This window comes from Pelodiscus sinensis, chromosome 6 (genome assembly GCF_049634645.1).
Source record: "Pelodiscus sinensis isolate JC-2024 chromosome 6, ASM4963464v1, whole genome shotgun sequence".
NCBI lineage: Eukaryota > Metazoa > Chordata > Testudines > Trionychidae > Pelodiscus > Pelodiscus sinensis.
Window position 1 is genome coordinate 80601873 of NC_134716.1, and position 20823 is coordinate 80622695.

The following is a 20823-nucleotide window of genomic DNA, read 5'->3' on the forward strand; positions in this document are numbered from 1 at the left end:
AAAAAATAACAAACATGGGAACCTCCAGCCCAGGCTGCCATGAGAGATGGCATGATAAATTATGTCAGCAGACAGTGGAAAAACCAGAGAAAGGAAATCTATTAGAGTAGAGGAAACTACTCTGGCTTTAAGTTTATTTATTTTACTCCTGCATGGTAGCCAAGTATTACTGTTGTCTCAGGGAAGGTACTTGGGTTACATGAAGAGTTAAATAACATTTCCTTAATCACTTATAATTTTATAATTTTTCACATCCCCCTTAGTTTTCCCTTTTCTAAGTTGAAGGGTCCCAGTCTTTTTCATCTCCCCTCACATGGAAACTGTTCCACCTCATTTTTTGCCTTTCTCTGCCGCTTTTCTAATGTTTATATATCTTTCTGAGATGGGGCAACCAGACCAGTATTAAAGATGTGGGCGCACGCCCCAGGGATGTATATAAAGCCTTTATGAAATTGTTGGTCATATTATCTACCCCTTCCCTAACGGTTCCTAACACTGGCAGCTTTTTTTGGAGTGTGACCTTTTCAGAGAACTGCCCAGGCTGACTCCACCAGGCCACTAACAATCACACAGCCGTGGATCTGCTGAAGGACGATCCTTTCCAAGCCATCCCTGCAGGACACGCTGGCCTCTCCCCGCCCCTGCTCGGTGGCGGCCGCTGGGACTGCGCCTGGGGTTGAAGTACTTGCCTGTGCAGTAGCGGGGAAAGGGAGCGGGCGAAGGCGGCTGAGCTGAGAGCAGCTCACAACACACTAGCCCGGGCCACCGGACGGTCCCCGTGGGAGCAGCACCAGGAAGAGGAGGCGGAACCCGGCTCCCCCCCCCCCGCGCTGCCTGGCCGCGGCGCAGCGGGAGGCCCCGGCGACAGCGGCCGCCCCTCGCCCGGCGGAGCCATGGAGCCTGCAGCGGGGCAGAGCAGCGGGCAGGTGCACATGTGCCAGCCCATCTTCCCCGCGCACGCCACGCACCGCGGGGAGCTCAGCGCCGGCCAGCTGCTCAAGTGGATTGACACCACCGCCTGCCTGGCAGGTAAGGGGGGCCCGGCCCCAGCTCAGCGCCGGAGGTCGCGCCGTCCTGCGCCTTGGCTGGGAAGCCCTCTGGCGGCCCGGCAGCAGCCCGCCCCCGAGAGAGCCCCGCCGCACCACTGGGCACCCTGCAGGCGCTGAGCCGGACACCCGGGCTCACCCTTGGCTGCGGGGGGAAACTGAGGAACGGAGGGGGAAGGGACCTTCCCAAGGCAAGTCAGGGGGAAGAGCAGGCAAGGGACCCAGGAGTCCTGACTTCTAGTTCCTCCGTTTCTAACCGCTAGAGCCCGGTCCCTCTAGCCCAGCGTGGGACACCTCAGAGATGGGGACCCCGGTGTCTGCAGGGAATGGGATTAGCCCTGCCTGATGCTGAGAGCCCGCTGAGGACGTGCCCTACTGCCAGGGGCTCTTGTTAAAACAGAAAGAGGAGCCATTTGGCTTCCCTGGCTGTCGGTCGGTCACGCTGCAGCCTCCCCCTCCCTTCTCCAGAGATGCTGGAGAGCGATGTTGTTGCTGTGAATTAGCCCATCCTTTGCATCCGTAGCCACATCTGCTAGGGATTGCTCAACTGGAAACTAGTCCATCCTCTAGCTTCATGGTTTAGGAGATGCGATCATGGCAATAGGACTATGTTGCATTGGGCCAATTACACACCGCGATATTATTGGAAGGGACAGAGACAATTCCTAAATAGATCCCATCCGGTGACCATTTTAGGGCCTTAAGCATGAGGACCCATAGCTGAGAGCCACTGTAACTATATGAACTAGATATCACAGCTGCAAAAGTCCTGGTTGTTCATATCCAGGTCTACTTTTAAATTTTGTACTGAACTCTCCATCTCAGCCTTTCCCCGAGCCATACATTTCACAGGTGAATTGTAATTTGTATGGAAAAAAAGTATTTCTTCTCATTCATTTTTAAAATTGTAGTTTCTTAATTTCACAATGTCCCTGTATTATGAGAAAGGAGCTGAATGAAAATTACTCAGTGAAACCTTAAAAGTGTGAAGTGGAATAGAGGTTTAGATCAAGTAAGATTTTCCTATCAGCACATTTGGTAGTGTTTTGTCCATTTCTCTTTTAAAAGTCCAAAGCACTGGGCTTTCACCATTGCCCTTAGAACTGTATTTCACACAGTAAAGAATTCATTATGGATGTTATGTTTGCAGGTATTTTTGTTTTCTTTGAATTATGTGGTAGAAAATTACTGACATTAAGTTGCTAAATCCTGGTGGATATGTTGCAAATCTGCCAGTTTTCTCTCTTTTTGGAGGGCAGCTCTAACAACCTCTTGCCCTCCCTCTTTAGTAGGCAATCTTGTGCACCTTGTGGCTGAAATGGCAATGTAATGCCAGCATGGCTTACAGAAATATCAACCCACTATAAGCTACTGAATGCAGTCCTTTGGGAAGACTTCATTCATGCCAGCTATTAGAAGTGAATTACTAAACTAAAATAACCCCCTATGGATATAATTTCCCCTTAAGATGCCATTGTGTTTGATGTCACAGGACTGGGATCAAAGTGTAACAACTTGGGGAAAAGGAGTTGAGGAAGAAAAGGGTAAGGAGAGGAAGATTACAATGTTATGAGTAAGCAAAGGATCCTGGAAAAGATGAAGAGAACAACAGTCAAGAGAAAAGGATGAAGGAAATCGACAAGAAAAAATAGGAAGAAAGGAGACAAAAGCACTAGTGGAGTACAGTTAAAACTGAGAGACAGAAAAAACACTGTTGCCAGGAAGCCTGCCTACATGTAATATAAGTGCTGATTTCAGAAATGCCAGATGTAAGTTAGGATTGTCAAACGTGTTAAAGAAAAAAACAAGTTTTCCAATTTAAGTAGAAAAGGGGGACGAACAAGTGGAAAGATATGAGACAATGAACAGTTAGATCAGAAGGTTCAATTTTAAATACAGTCTTTTCTATTTTGTACAGAGCTGCCTATAATCAAAGTGCAGTACACAGACTATGTGTGTATATGCCCCTTCATATTTAACAGGTTAGCTACATTTTCAAACTGTAATCCTACATTTCAGATCTTAAACAAATTCAGCTCTTTGCCATCTCCACTGTCCATAAACTTCATTTACAGGTGCTAGCAAGTAGTCTATAATAAACCTTGAGGAGATTAGCTGATATTTTGTATCTAAATAGCATCTCCATATACTGTAGAATTACTACTGTTTAGGTATTTGCAACATTTAAAGATTTAACAGCTTTATTTAATCTATTATTCATATATAGAAAGATGTGAGGATGCAGGAGAATTTATTCTGCATAGTCATCTGCAGGCATGCAGTTCTAGGTATGTAGCTGTTTGCTATTCATAAGCATGCCTTTTGTTTCTTCTACTAAAAGTTATTCAGGGCTATGTATTCCACTACTTGAAACACTAGATTTAGGGATACTTATTTTAACTGGCAGAAGCCTGATCTAAGAAGGCCTGTTACATTGATTCCCTACTTTGACTTGTCAGGTATTCAACTGATATAATTTATCGTGGTTTCGTTGAAGTCAATGAAGCTATTCCCGTTTACATCAGTTGAGGATTTGCTGCTATATTTCATTTTTCTCCTCTTTTTGTTATCTGTATTAGTGACTCTTAACTGAAAAACTATTCATTAATATCTCAGGAGTAATCCCATCACACACACAAATTATTGATTTATATAGTGGAGATGGATTTCAAATTCTAATGGCAAAAGAGCAAAGGAGTTGTTTTCCTTCTCAAAACTAGCTTTCCTCATTAATATTATTGCGTATGATTTTAACAACTGGAAGTTCACAGACAATTATATTACTATTTAAATATTGTAAAAATCAATCCTCAAACAAATGAAAACAATAAACAATTGTGGGTATAAAAGAAGGAAGAACAAATGATAAAAGTGTAAGGTCATGTGATTACATAGATAAGTCGTATTCTTGTTTTGATATTACTGTAAGCCAGGGGTTCCCAAACTTTTTGACATGGGGACCAGTAAATCCATTCATGAACTTTTGGAGGACTGGTAACATTCATTTGCATATTCATTAATCAAATGATGAATATTCAAATAAGTTGTTTCTGGTCCTCCCAAAGCCCCCAGTGCCAGCTTTAGCAAAGCTTTTGATATGGTCACCCACAATATTCTTGCCAGAAAGTTAAGGAATATGGATTGTATAAATGGAGTGTAAGACAGACAGAAAGCTGGTTACACACTTTTTACTTTAGTTGGAACCCTTTTTTTTCCGTACTGTTTTTTGCCACCCAAAAATATAAACACAAAAAACAAACTGAGAAAATACCAGACATATAAAATGTCTGGTATTTTTCTCATTAGGTAATTTTTATTATTACTAGATGTATCAGTTTGTAGTTTCGAACTGCCTGACTAGTAAATGTGCTCAGACTGCATGAGTGTGTCTACCAGCCAGACAGTTCGCAACTACTCGAGCGGGTGTGTGGGGGGCGGGGAGCACAATAGAATCCCCGGGCTGGACTCACTCATGCTTTGCAGGGGGAGAAAGGGGGTCAGCGCCCTGAGATCCACATATGGCCGGGTCAGTCCCGCTCCCCGCTGGCCGATTCGCTCCCTCCGCTGCGCCTCCGGCCAGCCCCACTTCCCCCAATCCCCTCCCGGATAGCCAGTTCTCCACCGCTTCTCCTCCCAATCTTCCTTGGACAGTCCCACTGCCCGTGTCCAGCCCTGCTTCCAGCGGCCACTTCTCCCCTCCCCCCACATTCCCCGGCCAGCTCCCTACTCCCAATCTCACACCTCCCGGCAGCCCTGCTTCTGCTGGCCCCCCAATCTCTCACATACTGTCACGATGCCCCAGGTAAGCCCTGCTTCCAGCGGCTGCTTCTCCCCTGCTCCTCGTCCCAATCTCCCCCAGCCAGCCCCCTACCCAGCTCTGCTTCTGCCGGCTGCCTCTCCCCCAATCTCCCTGGCCCGCCTCGATTTCCCCATCCAGTGCTTCTTCTGATGGCCGGCCCTCCCCTCCTCCTCCTCTCCCCCCCCCCCCCACCCGACCTCTTCTAGCTATACATCTGCCGGGAGCCGGAAGATCCAGCTGCAGACTCCGCCCAGGGTGGCCAAGGGCTTGGGGGACCTGGCACCACACAGGCACTCCAGGAGCCCGGAACACCCCGGCAACCACACTGGGGCCCAGTACTTTTTTCCTGTGGCCCGGTACTGGGCCATGGCCCATAGTGTGGGAAACGCTGCCGTAAGCTATAACTGTGTACCTATATACACTTTTTTGAGGGAGGGAATCAGTAGGTTGGAACAGGTGTGGTAGGAGTGAGGGAGTCCTTCAAGCAGTAATATATTATGAACCCAGTCCTTGAATCTTAACCCAGACAAAATCACAGACAGTTTGGATTCAATTCCCCCCTGCACCGAGGGATCACTACTTACACCTAACATTAAGCCAATAACACTTGCTTTAAGTAATGCAGATAGGGCCTTGTGCTGGCCCTCTGAATGGCAGTGAATTTCAATGGAAGTTTTGCCACTGAGTAAGGTCTGCAGATTTGATTTAATAAAAATCAAATAAAAGAAAACTCAAGGGTGTGATATGTCTGCACCCACATGGTCATAGCAGCTAGTGCATGGGCAGAGCTTTATTTATCTTCTGGAGAAAAGCAAGTGGGGATTATTTTAATTGATTGCTGCTTCAAGAATTGCTTTAAAGGGGAGAAAGTGCCTCAGGCACATCAGAATGTTAAGCCAAACAAGAAGGGAAAACATCTTAAGATAAATAAAAATGTGATTTAAATCCCTTAAGTTTTCCTTTTTGCATTACCTAGCGCTTCTTTCCTCCAGCAGCTTTGTGTTGTTCTGGCAGCACTAAGTGGCTAGAAAGCCGATAGATCCTGTCACCTGTAAATTCCCTCAGTGTAGGGAACTTGAGTGACAAGAACTTCCATGGTGACTCTGATACAACTGCCTCTCACAATCCCTTGGCATAGAGTGCTACTATGCCTTGGTAATCCCCTGCTGCGTAAATGTCAGAAACCAGGCATAAATAAAGCAGCCCTGTGACTACTCTAAAGGAGGCACTGTAGTCATCATGAACAGGGAAGATTAAGAACAGGAGGTGAACAGACAGCTCACCAATACCAGATTCTACAGGCCTCTCTCCTGTGACCCCCTCTAAGGTATACCAAAAAAACATGAAAAAAACTTCTCATGAAACTCCCTGATGCTACTCAGGAACAAATTTACGCTAACACCTCCCCCCCCACCACCTCAATCCCCGACCAGGAACTTTCTATCTTCTACCCAAAATACACAAACCTGGTAATCCCGGACAACCCATCATCTCCAGAATTGGCACACTTACCACAGGATTATCTGGTTATATCGACTCCCTGCTCAGACCCTCCACTACCAACACTCCCAGCTATCTCCGCGATACCACTGACTTCCTGAGGAAACTCCAAAACATCAATAATCTTCCTGAAAATACCATCCTGGCCACCATGGGATGTAGAAGCCCTCTACACCAACATTCCACACAAAGACGGATTACAGGACATCAGGAACACCATTCTCGATAACAACGCTGCACACCTGATTACAGAGCTCTACGACTTTGTCCTCACAACTGCTTCCAATTCAGAAACAATTTATATCTCCAAATCAGCGGCACAGCCATGGGCACTCACATGGCACCACAATATGCCAACATCTTTATAGTTGACCTTGAACATTTCCTCAGCTCTTACCCCCAACACCCCTATTTTACCTATGCTATTTCGATGACATCTTCATCATATGAACCCACGGGAAAGAGACTCTTGAAGAACTCCACGAGGATTTCAATAATTTCCACGCTACTATCAACCTCAGCCTGGACCAGTCCACAAGGGAAATCCATGTCCTGGACACTACAATACAGTTAAATAATGGACAAATTTCCACCACCCTATATCGGAACCCCACCAACCACTACACTTACCTTTATGCTTCCAGCTTCCATCCCAGACACATTTTTCAGTCGATTGTATACAGCCAAGCCCTATGATACAACCAGATTTGTTCCAACCCCACAGACAGACAATCACCTACAGGATCTTTAGAGAGCATTCTTAAAACTGAACTACCCACCTGGGAAGTGAAAAAAAATATTGACAGAGCCAAAAAAATACCCAGACGTGAACTACTTCAAGACAGACCCAAAAGAGAAAATAACAGAACTCCCCTCTTGTTGTAACAGAACTCCCCTACAGTCCACAACTCAGACCCCTCCTACGCATTATACGCAATCTACAACCCATTTGGAAAATGATCCCTCGCTCTCAGAGGCCTTCGGAGAGAAACCTATTCTTTCTTGCAGGCAACCCCCTAACCTGAAACGTATTCTTTCTGGTAACCATGCCACACAACCACATCATAAGCCTCCAGGAACCCAGCCCTTCAACCAAAAAAAGATGCCAACTCTGCCCACATATCTACACTGGCAAATTCATCACTGGAGCAAACAACATAAGCCACAAAATCAAAGGGTCATTTGACTGCACATCCAGTAATTTGATCTATGCCATCAAATGCCAGAAATGCCCCACTGCAATATATATTGGACAAACTGGATGGTCTCTGCGGGAAAGAATCAATGGACACAAATCGGATGTACGCAAAGGGAACATACAGAAGCCTGTTGGTGAGCATTTCAGCCTGACAAACCACAGTCCGACAGACCTGCAAGTAGCTGTCTTGTCACAAACCAGCTCCACAAGCCAGATCCACAGTTCATCCGCAAATTCAATTCACATGCTAATGGACTCAATCGTGATATGGGCTGGTGGAGACTCTACCTACTTAATAACCACTGAAGGTGCTAACAGCCCCCTGAGTGGTATCCTTCCTGTCTTAGGAATCTATCTATTGACTTTGATTTTTATCTGCTTAGGTTTAAGTACCCATTCTCCAGATACTTAATGATGCTCTGTCTCCCATCCCCCTCCCTTTTCCTTTCTCTCCCTCTTCCCCTTCCCCTCTCCTATTTATTTCGAGTTTTCATATCCCTAACTCATGACTCCGGTCATCTGAAGAAGTGGGCTGTGCTCACGAAAGCTCATGATACCATCTACATGTTTCGTTAGTCTATAAGGTGCTACCAGACCATTTGTTGTTTTTTTCTGTAACAGACTAACTCGGCTACCCCCTGAAGCTCCTAATTTACACTGTGAATTGTCCTGCATCTCAGTCAGTTGTGGGATCAGGAGAGCATAAAGCCAACTTTGCTTTCCCCTAAGTCTTGCACCAAGTAATAACTGGCCAGGCCAGAAGTTATCTAGTCACAGATAAATAAATAACTCTTTTTTCTCACTATATGTAAATTGAAATGATGATTGTCCTCAGCATTGTGCTCAGTTGTTTGTAACTCTAGCTGATAATGATACAAACTCCCTCCCTTCCCCCACATTACAGTGGCAAGTACTTTTCTATCAGATCTTTATCATGTTTTTCTCTTGCAAAATACTTTTCCTCACTCTTGTGTTGGATTGTTAGTTAAACCACTTTTAGAGTAATATTATACAATTTTAATAGATTTTAAGACTGGACGGGATCATTATAATAATCCATTCTAGTTTTGTGTTGGATGCAGGCCTAGTAAATACTGATTCTGATCTACTTACATCAGTTTTTACACTAGTTTTAATTCGGGGAGTTACACTCAGGATTTACAACCGATGTGACTATGAGGAGAATCAGGACCACTGCGCTTTGCAGTATATGTATATGTGAGATGGAATTGCAGCTGTATGTCTAGTGTAGTAACTCTGCACCTCATCTCTCTTTCTCTACAGCCGAGAAACATGCTGGTGTGTCCTGTGTGACAGCGTCAGTGGATGACATACAATTTGAAGAGACTGCCAGGTAGAACTCATAGAGTAATTATCAAACCTTATCAGTTTAGAGTCCTCTTTTTCTTTTCTATTTAACAGAGATTAACCAAAGCATATAAAATCTGAGATAGTGGTTCAATGATTTCCCTCTAGTGCTTGGACTTATCTCACCCATTTGCTGGAAGGCAAAGGTCAGTTTTACAAAGTCTAAAATAAACTATAGTTACTTTTGACCCTAAACTAGAAAACAGGTCAGAAACTTAATGCCCTTTGCTCTTGAACAAAATAAATACTACTTGTTTATTCCTTTTTGAATGAAGAATACAGTTAATTATAGTTGCTGTATGAATTTTTGATAGCTGCAAACTCTCTTTCAATTTCTATAGTTCTTTTATTTTTATTGTTATCCATATGACAGAAAGATATAAAAGAGCAATTTTGTATTTGCAAATTGTATGTTTAGTGCATCCACACGATAGTGCAGGAAGTAAAAAAAATCTTTCACTTTTGCTTTAACTATTTCTCAGCTAGGGAACTAAGGCCAAGACTACCATGTGGAAAAAATTAATGTAAGATATACAATTCCACCTATGACAATTGTGTAGCTGGAGTCAAGAAACTGTTTGCTGTTCATATTAGCAAGGGGGGGACATCCTGACCCAGTGCTACGGAATCAGCTTTCTAAGTGTGTTTTTTTAAGGCATTGTTCTTGTTTAGATTCACTTCCATATAAAAAAAAATATAGACAGAAAATTTTCTACTGCATTATAAGAGTCTGACCCACTGCATTACTAGTGAACTGAGCCTGGATAAAACTGCAGAAATGTACTTTTGGATGTAGCTAGGTTAAAAAAACGGTTAACCCTTGTAAACGTAGCATTTTGTAAGTGCTGACCTATGTTACTGAATGTTTACAAGGCCAGCTATATGAAATGGGCCCCATTTTCAGAACTGATGACTGTCGCTCGTATTTGAGTATGATTGTAGCTAGAAATCAGTTTCCATAGGTAGGGTTTAGGACAGGGCTACTCAACAAATGGCCCATGGGTGGGATCCTTTGAACATGGCTTCCACCGGGAACATGCACAATAGTGAGGTGTCTCCCAGGCAGGGTGAGCACTGAAAGATGCAAGCAGATGGGCTGGATGGAACAGACTGGTACAGAGTGTCGTCATTTCTAGCTCCCAGGGAAGAGGAGCCAAGAGCGCCAGGGCATTGTGGGAGGTGCTTTGTATTCATGCCCATCAGTGTGAAAGAAGCTATTTGCATATATTTGCATTAGGGCTGTCAAGCAATTAAAAAAATTAATTGTAATTAATCGTGTGCACTGCCCCTTTGAAACGCTGTGGCGGCGTTTCCAAGGGGCAGCACCGTGGGAGCCCGGGATCAGCTGGAATCCTCAGCTGACCCCAGGCTCAGTGCAGGTGCCCTGTGGAAAGGTCACCCCAGCATTTCCATAGGGCAGCACCGCGGGAGCCCAGGGTCAGCTGGAGCTTCAAAGGGGCAGCTCTTCAAAGGGGCAGTGCAAGGCAGAGCCTGGGATCAGCTGGGCACTTCAGACTCCTAATTTGCATAAATATTTGCATGTATATGCAACTACGCTTAAGTTGCAGCCCTTGGCATGTGCTGTGAGTATCATTGTGGCCCCCAGAGCTTCCAAAGTTGAGTAGCTGTGGTTTAGGATATACCAGGCTAAGGCCAAGTTGGTGCCTACGTTTCCTCTCACTGTCAGCCCAGGTGGCACGATGATATTGTGTTATTCATTCTGTTTCCTTTGCAGAGGAGTGCCTAGCTCGCCTGTCATGAACCATATCCTCCCTTGTCATTTATCCCTGCCCTGCAGACTGTATGTACCACTTGATGCAGTCTTTGTAGCACAGTTTGCAATTATCACAATTGCACATACAGCTGAGTAATTGCCAGTAAGGTTGCAGAAGTAATGTAATTGCAGTAACTATTGGCAACTGTGCATTCAGAATAAGCATACATTTGTGCCCGCATAGTGTTACATATCTAGCCTTCTAAACCTACATTCACCTACGGACAGGCGGAAGATTGGTATGAGTTATGCATGACCATGGCAACATAGGAGAGACCTGAGAGGTTCTTGATTTCTCACACAAAGCCTTTCTCAAGAGTCAACTTCTCAACTACAGACTCCTCCGTTTTGCTTTCTAATGAAAAGCACTTCTCTGGAAAGCTGTGATCAAAAAGTTCTATTAATGAACTAAGTGTCACATTTTTCCCTTGGGTACAAAGATGCCACCCTCATGGTCTTCAATGGCATTTTCTCTCTTGTAACTGAGAGCAGAATTAGACCTTAAATATTTTAACTGTGTTTCAGCCATAGATTAGCTTTAACATCCTAAGTGGAATAGTGCTTACCCTGTGATGTGCTGAACATGCATAATTAAGAAGATTGAATTAAGGTTCTCATATAATTAATAACTAGCTCTGTTAACCTTGAGTGTAGTGTATATATAAAAAAGGACATTTTATGGGTTTCCAGGTTTAATATTTCATACACTTACAATAGCTTACCAAATCTTTTGGAAAGAGGCATCACTACTTCTTTTCAGTTGACTTTGAAACTGAAATTTCCACAACTTGAACTGTACATTAGGAAAGTTAGTTTTATGCCAAGACAAACAACAACTTCCTGCTCCTGGTCTTTTTACACTTTCTGAGTTCTTAGTAATAGCATGAGCACTGTCTGGTTTAAAATAATCTGATTGAAACTTATTGCTTTTATTCACCATGTATCACCACCAAAATCTCTCAGTCTGGTACATCTCAAAAGGTTCCCATCAATGAAAATGCAATGTTCTATGATCAACATTCTTAAATATCCATTCAAATGGCCAGGGACAGCCTATGGAGAGGCAGCTACTTGGCATCCCATTGTTTGAGAGTCCCTCTGTCTGAGGCAAACTTTGTAACTCATGTATCCCATTCTGACAGTGGAACCAGAGACAGAGGCAATTCATTTCTTCTTTCCCCACTTTTCCAACCACCTTTCATATTGCAAAGTCTGCCTTACAAACAACCCACAAAATTATGTTGCTTGAAATGATGTTGCTAGAAATACAATTGTTTAGGTGGGAAATTAGAAGACTCCACCTGCACAGCATATTTAAGCAATAAATATAATGAGGATGATTTCAGTGCTTCTAAAAATGTCTTTGAATTAGCCTGGGACATCATTTTAGAAATTGGACTCTTTCCATATCGGGAAAGGGAAGGGCGACCAAGAGTTTATATTTGCTTTCCATACAGAGAGTGTTTCCTCCATTTTTTGCAAATGAAGCATTTGGCTCTTTCTGGAGTCCCAAAAGAGCCTCAGTCTAGAATATACAAGATCAGTTTGAAATTATTTTTATAATAGAGACAAGTTTCACTCTAGGGCAAAAATAGAGTTACTGTTTAGAAACAGCGATTTCCTGGATATAGCATTTTGTTATGGTCTCTTAAGCAAAAGCTTTTCAGACATTAAAGATAAACTGTCAAAATAAAAATAATATTTTTTAAAAAGTCTCCTTATATGTATTATAAATAACAGACCAAATTATTTAAGATTGTTGTGAACGCTCATAATATTTCACTTATTGTAGGGGTACTCATGAATTTCTGATTTTTTTCTTTAATCATGTGAAGTTTTGCCCTTATCCAAAATGGCTGTCATCTCTCATCACTGTCAGTAGTAGTAAAGAAACAGACTCCCCTTAGCAAGATGGCTATTGTCTTCCTGTAACCTTTGCAGATTGAAGTGATACTGTCCGTAACAAAGATTGCCACCTTCTTCATTGTTTCTAGAGCTGGTTTAGATTTTTTCATCAAAATGATTATCTAAAAGACTAGAAGTGAGATTATTAATTAAAGAAGAGCCTTAGTTTAACCTAAATAATTTTACCCTTTTTACCATTTTCCCCTAGCTTAATTTTAATAAACGCACCTGGTCATCTTCATATTTGATTTACTAAAGCTACAGTGGGATACTAAACCCACTGTATCCGGTTTATGCACCATTGCATACACTGGGCTGGATCCTCATCTGATATAAATTAACATAGCTCCATGGAAATCAATGGAACTATGCCAGCTTACATCAACTGAAGAGGTAACCCATAACATGCAGCACATACCTTCTCCACTCTCCTGCTCAATGAGGATGAAATTAATCTCTAGTGCAGGTGCCAGCACAAGACAGTCCATTTAAGCCCTACAGTGTGGTTTTATGGGTAGTCCAAGGGCATCCCCAACCTCTAAGAGGTATTTAGGGTGTCTCCAGGGGAAAGGGCCATAGTTTATAGGACCCAAATTAATGTTGATCCAGTGGTCCAGAAAGTTCACACAAGCAAAGTGAAGAAACAGTATTTGCTACTCAAGATTCTCTGTTGGAATATCAGCCATAGAAGAGGCATTGCCCTCCCCTCCCCCCCCCCCCCCCCCCAATTTGGCAACTGCACTCCAAGGGCATCACAGAATTGAGCCTGCTTTGGGTTTGTGGGAAAGAAGGTGAATTCTGCCCTATCAGCCTAGACATAGCTTAAGAAATGAGTTACCGCTACCTGTTTGTGCAATTGTGCATTTGTGTACACTGACTGATTTAACAAACCTCACCAGGGTATGTGTCAGTGTACCTAAATCTGCAATCCAATCCACAATTTCTGACTGGACTTGAGATTGGTATATAATGGCATAACAGTAGTACATATAAGTATATCTCCAATATATAGGTACTCTCTCATTCATTCTATACAATTTTTTTAATAACTCCAATTCAGTTCAGCAGCTTCTTTATTGACGTTACCGGTAAAGTTTGATTTGAGAAGAACTTCTACAATTAACTACTTGTTCTTGTTGCACATAATTTACTAGTCTTGTGCATTATCAGCAGAATATTCATTAACATGAAATATTGCTTACTGTTGGTGGTATTCCATTATGTAACACAGAATGACACTGACATGCAAAATGTTTATAGAGCTTGATCTTCATTGAAGCCCATTGACTTCAGTGAGCTTTGGATCATAGTGCAGTTTACGTAATAATTGTGCAACTTAATGAGGTAACATTTGTCTTAACAGAGTTGGACAAATTATCATCATCAAAGCAAAGGTAAACCGAGCATTTAATACCAGCATGGAAGTAAGTGATATTAATTTCTCATTTTTATAATTATTTCTTTAACAAATTTCAGTACAGAAAGGCAGGAAGAGAAAGATAATGGATAAGATTCTAGCACTGTAACTTTACTATTGTTAATTTCAGAAGGGGCTTAGTTAATTAAACAACTCCCCCTAACTGATTGTTACAAATCATTGTTGTTGTCTGATGGGTGAGCTATGTCAGACTAATATAAGGTTCCCAGAAGCGGTTAGGGTCTAAGGTCATTAACAAGTGTAATGCAAAATCAAATATAAAGTGGGTCGATAGTCAGTACTGGCCCATTCCAAAGCCCACTGACCTCAATATAAGCTTTGGATCAAGGCCCATATCTAGGAAGCCTCACAGAATAGGTATATGTCTTAATGTTTTTTAAATACATGATACAAAGAGCCTTATCTGAGATGTGTCAATGCCACTTATTACTTATGTTGCAACAGACATGGTAATACATTGCTCAGTCACTTATCTGAATTCAGAACTGAATCTCAAGCGTTTTTTTTTCCCCCTTTGTGGGCCCCTGAACAATTTCCATTAGCTTTAATGGGAGTGATGTGACGGCATCTATGGGAGAGTGTATTCCAACATGTTCTAAAAGTTCCAAAGACCAAAGGCTTGGTGCATGTCATGTCTGTTTTAGATGAACTATTAAAGTATATCACATTTCACATTTGTTTTATAGACTAATAGTACAGATTTTTGCTGATGCAAGTCTTGCTGCTTCTAAAGATCCAAGCAGGGAACCAAAATGGGACATAAGTGAATGAGAGTAATGGTTTAAAAAGCCAAATATAAATGTCTGTACTATTTTTAGAGGTACTGCTAAATCTCCATGGGTTTTAAATATTCATGAAGTGCATTGGTGATAGCAGCCCATTAGTGAAAAGTTGGTGATTCTTCTCTTTTCAGATGTAAGCTCAAGACAACAATTAATTCTACAAGTGTTGGGACTTGATATCTTTTCTGGAAATTACAATGTGGTAACTTTTTTTTTCTTTTTAGGTGGGTGTCAAGGTTACAGTACAGGATACCTTGACTGGAATTCAGAAACTTATTAGTATGGCTTTCTCTACATATGTAGTAAGACCAGTTGGGGATGAAAAGGTATCTCATTTAACTCAGAAAAATCCTGACAGAAATATATTTCTGTAAAATGTTTCTTATTTGATTATTACAAAATGGACTAAAAAAGCTATTATCCACTTATTTCACCTGATGGCAGAAAAATAATGTGAAGTCTAAACTGTGAGAAGATTATAAAGACCTTCTCTATGTGACCCCGTGATGGGCTATTTTTCTGTCACTTTATAAGTCTTTTATTTTTGTAAATTCTTCCTTACTAGAATTGGCATCTTTATCCCAACTTGACTGATAAAGTTGGTAAAACCAATATTTCCAAACATAAAATGAAACCTTCCTGGGCAAGTTTAGAGGCTAAATTAATTGGTCAGTGTTTGAACATTAATGTGCTATATAAATGTTCTGTATTATTGCTTATGATTGGGCTGGCCCTGTGCCCAGCCCCTGAGCTCATGCGTCTTTAGCTCAACATTCCAAAAGGGTCATGTCAGGATGAAACTGGGGATGATTAACTAAGATCAGCTTCACTAGGCAGCCATTCAAGCAGGAGAATTTGAGGCCTCAGTTCAAAATCCATCAGTATTTCAGCTTTTGGAGCAAACAACTACCGAGTTTTTACCTTTTCAAGAGCAAGTTATTTATTAGATTATTGTTGTTGTTGATTTGTAGACAAGTTGGAAAGAAGGAAATTTCCTAGGGGTACTGTGTTTCTCGTTCCCAAAAAGAAGACACTGCTGGGAAGGGAGATTGGGAGGAAATACAATAAGGGATGCTGGAGGGGGTGTATATGTAATGGAGATATTTGAGAGATGCTGGAGGTGGTACCTGGGGGCGTTGGGTATTGTAGGAGGAACCTTTGTACTCACTCTTGAGGTAGGGGGCAATGTCACTGCTGGGTCGCTGAGACCCAGCACACAGTGAGAGCCATCAATCAGTACCTCCCTGAAGGGGTTTTCCTCTCCCTAGGGCTGTGAGTGTGGGATTCAGCAGCTGTGAGGGACCAGTCAGATGCCAATGCAGGGGAAGGACCTACTGGGGTTCTTTCTAAGCTGCAACATCTGTCCCACGTAAAGCCTGGACATTGCCTCTTATTTGAAAATTCTGCTCAGACAGAAGGTGGAGGATCAAAAAATAGGCAATATGCAGGAAATATTGGCTGTCTGGTGACCCTTTGACTGCCTAACTCTGCTACGGGGAGGGCAGGTTTGTTTTAAGAAGACACTGGCAAGATTCTGAGCAGGGATGGAAATGGAGGAAGGGAGCTGGTTTGAGAAAAGAAACAAAGGCAGTGAAGTGTTAGCATGGATTGGTGATACAAACATCCCTGCAGGAGAAGGAGGCAGAGTTGTTTCCAAAGGGTGAGGACAAGGCTCAGAGAGAACATGAAGTGGGGAAAATTGGTGTAGCCCGTGCCTTGCTGAAAGTGGATCCAGTGGAGATGTGGTTTTGGTCGTATGTAGCTGCTGGTGGCTAGAGCAACCCCAGTTTCCCTAACAAAGACTTTACATCTAATCCTCTACATCAACAAGAGGATTTAGGCAGAGCTACAGTGGAGAACCACTGTCATCCTCAGAGAACAGCAAGGAGATGACTTTGTTCTTGTTGACGCTTCTGGGCCTAGGTGGAAGGGACCAGAGAATAGATTTAGATACAGAGAGCAGCTGTTCCTTGCAACTCAGCTGTTTTTTCCTGTCCCTGTTTAGGTAACATTGTTCAAAAGCCAATGGGCTAGATTTTCAAACAGTCTGTGCCACTAACCTGGCCAATTCTAGCCATAGTATCAGGCATAAATAGAATTTGCACCTGCACTCTGCAAAAAAAGGGCAATATGCTTGGGAGCAGAAAGGCTTCACCTGCTGAAGGAGTGTTGGGAAAATGGCCTGTAAAAGTGTGCTGCTAAAGGCATTTTCAAAGGAGCATATTCGAGCGCAAGTAGTGGTCAGAGTGCAAATGTGCTTCCGGGACACAGCACACAGTATTAAAATCCTCAAGCTTATCTGAAAATGTGTTTCCAGTTTTACTTCTGGTGAAGCATTTTAAACAAAACGAGTTTTGGTGAGTTTCTTGTTTTTTTAGTTTTTCAAAACAAAACTACCTTGTCATTGAATTTTGGCAAATGGCTCAGAACTAAAAGTGAAAACCCTGATATTACTTAATCATTTGAACTTTAACTCTTTCTTATCTGTATCACTAACCCTTACTTGCTGTACATCAGAAATTACAGTAAAGAATTCTAGAGAATTAAATGGCATTGGCTCAAAGTGCAGTCCAGAGCACACTTAGATATGATTATACAATCACAAGAGCTTCTTTTCATTTGTGTAGGTGAACTTAAAACCAGTAAAACTTCAGTCTCCAGAAGATCATCTGGAGCATAGTCTGGCTACTGAGAGAAGAAGAATACGACTGGACCATGAACATGTCTTTGAGACCCTAATGCAAGATAGTAGTATGGAAGCTGGTCATTGTGGTCAGTAAATCAGACACAAGCAGTTATTATGAGCAGACAGAGGGTAGCTAAAAGAGGCCAATTCAGACTGGGCAAAACCATACAAAAACCTTGGGGAAAAGACTCCAGGTATTAGTAAGGGACATTCTAGGTTTGTAAAGGTGTGGAGGACAACAACTCTCTGACGTGGTTCTTTCTGTCCTTCTGACCTGTATGGATTCCAACTGTAAGTTTGTGGGATCAGGGCCCAAGCGTGAGTTGATCATGGTTTCACATTTACTTAGGGTTTGCCTACTTGGGGGTTTTAAACTGGATCAAACTGAGTTAATCTGGTTTTAAACCTTGCATAGAAACAATGCAGCCCATTACCGTGAATTAAGTCTGCATTTATTGGGAACTGTGAAGTCCTCTTGCAAAGTACATTAGGTATTCTTCAAACTGAATTTGTTTGATCTTTTGTTCATATGCACACAATTGCTGGGCTCCGCTTTTTTATTCTTTCAGTGGCCCTCCCACAGTGCTTTGCCCTGTTGACTGTTACTGGCCTGTCTTCTTATCTGTGTGACCTCACTGCCCTATTGTCCACAAGTTTCAAGGATGATGCTTTCTCCCGTTTAAAGCTGGCACAGAACCAGTTTTTGCCCCTTTGCTCACCAATCCAGTGTGTCATTATTCTGGCAATACAGTCACATGGTACCGTATGGCGCTGCACACGGCACCCTCAGTATGCCTCACCCTGCTTCATGGAGCTGGTCAGGATCCTGGATCTCATAACCACCTGGGAAGAAGTGTCAGCACAGGAAGTTCTTGTGGCACAGAAGATGTTCTAGAGAGGTCATGCATGGGATGCTGACCAATGCCAGATAAAGAACAAGCAGCTGGGAAAAAGTAGATTGAAATGCGGGGAAAGAGAAGACAATGCATGTGATCTGACCATTTTTGATGAATTGGATGAGATTCTATACAGTTATCGTACTATCAGCCAAGGTGCTGCCCACATTCTTCTCCCCACCAAGGAAGATGGGTCTGACCCATTGGAGGATGTGCAGGAAGATGCCACCTGAGAGCGAGGATTTTTTTGTGCCTCAGGGATCTGATGACCACCTGGAAAGGGAGCCCCAGTCCTGCCCTCCATTGGCTAAGACTGAGTCCCATCTAGAAACCCAGGCTGAAGAGTTGGAGTCCCTGGAGGGAACAACAGCCTGTAAGTAGTTATCTTTGCAGGGTATTATTTATTGTTATTGTTGGCTGATGTGAGCTAAATCCCTCCTCTCCCCCTCCGCCTTCCTCTCACCCTTTTTGTTCTGTTTGAAAATGGCTCACACCAGCATGGTTCAGTCACAGCCTATACTATCTCTTGAGGCTTCCCTCAGCGACAGAGTCAAACACTGAAAGCATTCCTGTGTGCAAAATTCAACAGTTTATGGCGACAGTATTTACAGGAAAAGACATTTGGTTAGTTTTTGTAGTTTTCATGCACACTGCATGCCTGGTCAAAACACAACAAATACTATTCTTTGCTGAGGTGCAAATGCTCTGTGACATGAATTCTAGCTGACAAGCATAGCAGGACTCAATCTGTTTTTTTCTACGCTTTTTCTGTGCCTTCAGAGGAGACATAGCAGAACTGTGAACACATTGTAGGGAATAGCTGTGCCCCCATCTCCTCCAATGTCATTAGCTTCCTACAGCATTTCTGGGGGGACCACTCTGGTGAGTAACTCCATAGGGTATCTTACAGATCTGCACTGTGCCTTTCTGTATAAGACCAATCTGTCTCCTAGACACCTGCCTCAGTGTAACATTATCAAGAATTGGGACATCCTAAAAGGCATATGGAGGAAATTACTATCAAGATTATTCCCCCATCCTCCCCCATGAACCTCCCTTTAAACTTTTAATGTCACAGAGGTGCATCCAGGGCACAAAACAAAACTGAAAAAACAAACCTGGAACAAAACACCCCACCCCATCCCTAACAGCATGAAAGCCAATATCGTAGAATGAAATCCATATTCATTCAGCACTCTCCATATATTCACACCACTTACCATCTTGGAGGTTCCCCCCAAAATGGGAAGAGTCTCAGGGGGAAATAAAGTCTCATATACCTACAAAGAAAAAGCTTCCATGACTTGTCTGTTACATGAACAATAAACAACTTGTTTTTTTCCCCCTGCTCCCACAACCACAGCACTTGCAACTGCCAGACCATCAAGAACAGGGCCTCTGTGTACTACGGACAGGCTGCTCAACCTGAAGGAGAGAAAAGGAAAGACGTGGGACAGAATGGCAGACTCACAGGGAAAACCAGGCTGACTAAAAGGTAGAGGCTGTACATGAAGAGCCAGAGGGAAAAAGAAATGCAGCTTTCCCAGAAGATCATGGCAATGGCCAAGGACAGTGTTGCAGTGGCCAGGAAAAGTGTGACTGTATCCTTGTGTACTCTACCACACCATAGACTAACATGTAGGCTTGTGACTCAAAATACAAAATGACAACATTCCCCTAGGTGTGTGTGCTCTCTGTGGGACACCTTGCTGGCTGCTCACCCCTCTGAGCAAGTCTCCAACCCTCAGCCTCTCCCACCCATCATTAAGGCGTTTCCCTTCGCTCTCAGAAATATTGTGCAAAACACATGATGTTGCTATGAATGGTTGGAACATTTTTTTCCCTGCTCTTTTCAACCTATTCCATAAACAACACTATCTGCTTTTCAAAAGCAGACGTGGCCACCATTCTACATGGTGCTTCAATAACTCTTTTTGTTATGAATTCTGTGCCCTGGTGGCAGAGGCAAATGATAGGCATTTGGGTTCCATCAGCTTGGGAATCCCATGTGTGCAAAGCCCTCCCCATCTTGAAGGTCTCTTACTAGTGCTGATCATCTCAGCTCTGCAGAATAATCCTCTCCCATCAAGTCACACTGGTTTCCTGGGTCCTGAATAGCACTCAAGTCTATGTAGGTGATCTAGAAACTGGTTGTCATCTTTCAACAGCTTGGCATCTTCCTAGTCTTCTGCCTCATCTTGCTGTCTTCACTGTAGATTATCCTGCTGCTGCACTAGAATATTCTCCTGCTCCCACATCATCTGCTTGGTGGTGCAACTGGTAAAGTCCAATGCAGAGGTTATCTGGCTCTGAGTGCTATAATACAGCCCAAGCAGCTTTTGCATATTCATGCCTGCCACCATGGTGGCTCAGAGTGTTGGTGTGTCTAAACTGGCTGACAACAGTTTTAAAACAGTGTATGACAATTGGG

At 42.9% G+C, this 20823-nt stretch overlaps 1 protein-coding gene across 1 annotated transcript in view; it reads left to right on the plus strand.

The window, feature by feature from the left end:
* Window positions 1–890: 890 nt before the first annotated feature.
* Window positions 891–20823, plus strand: part of ACOT12 (acyl-CoA thioesterase 12) — a 48601-nt gene continuing 28668 nt past the window's right edge. The window contains exons 1-5 of the mRNA XM_075932206.1: window positions 891–1029; window positions 8828–8897; window positions 13954–14014; window positions 15035–15136; window positions 17438–17582. Coding sequence (XP_075788321.1) covers window positions 894–1029; window positions 8828–8897; window positions 13954–14014; window positions 15035–15136; window positions 17438–17582 — 514 coding nt within the window. The 5' untranslated portion in view covers window positions 891–893. The remainder of the gene's footprint in view (window positions 1030–8827; window positions 8898–13953; window positions 14015–15034; window positions 15137–17437; window positions 17583–20823) is intronic.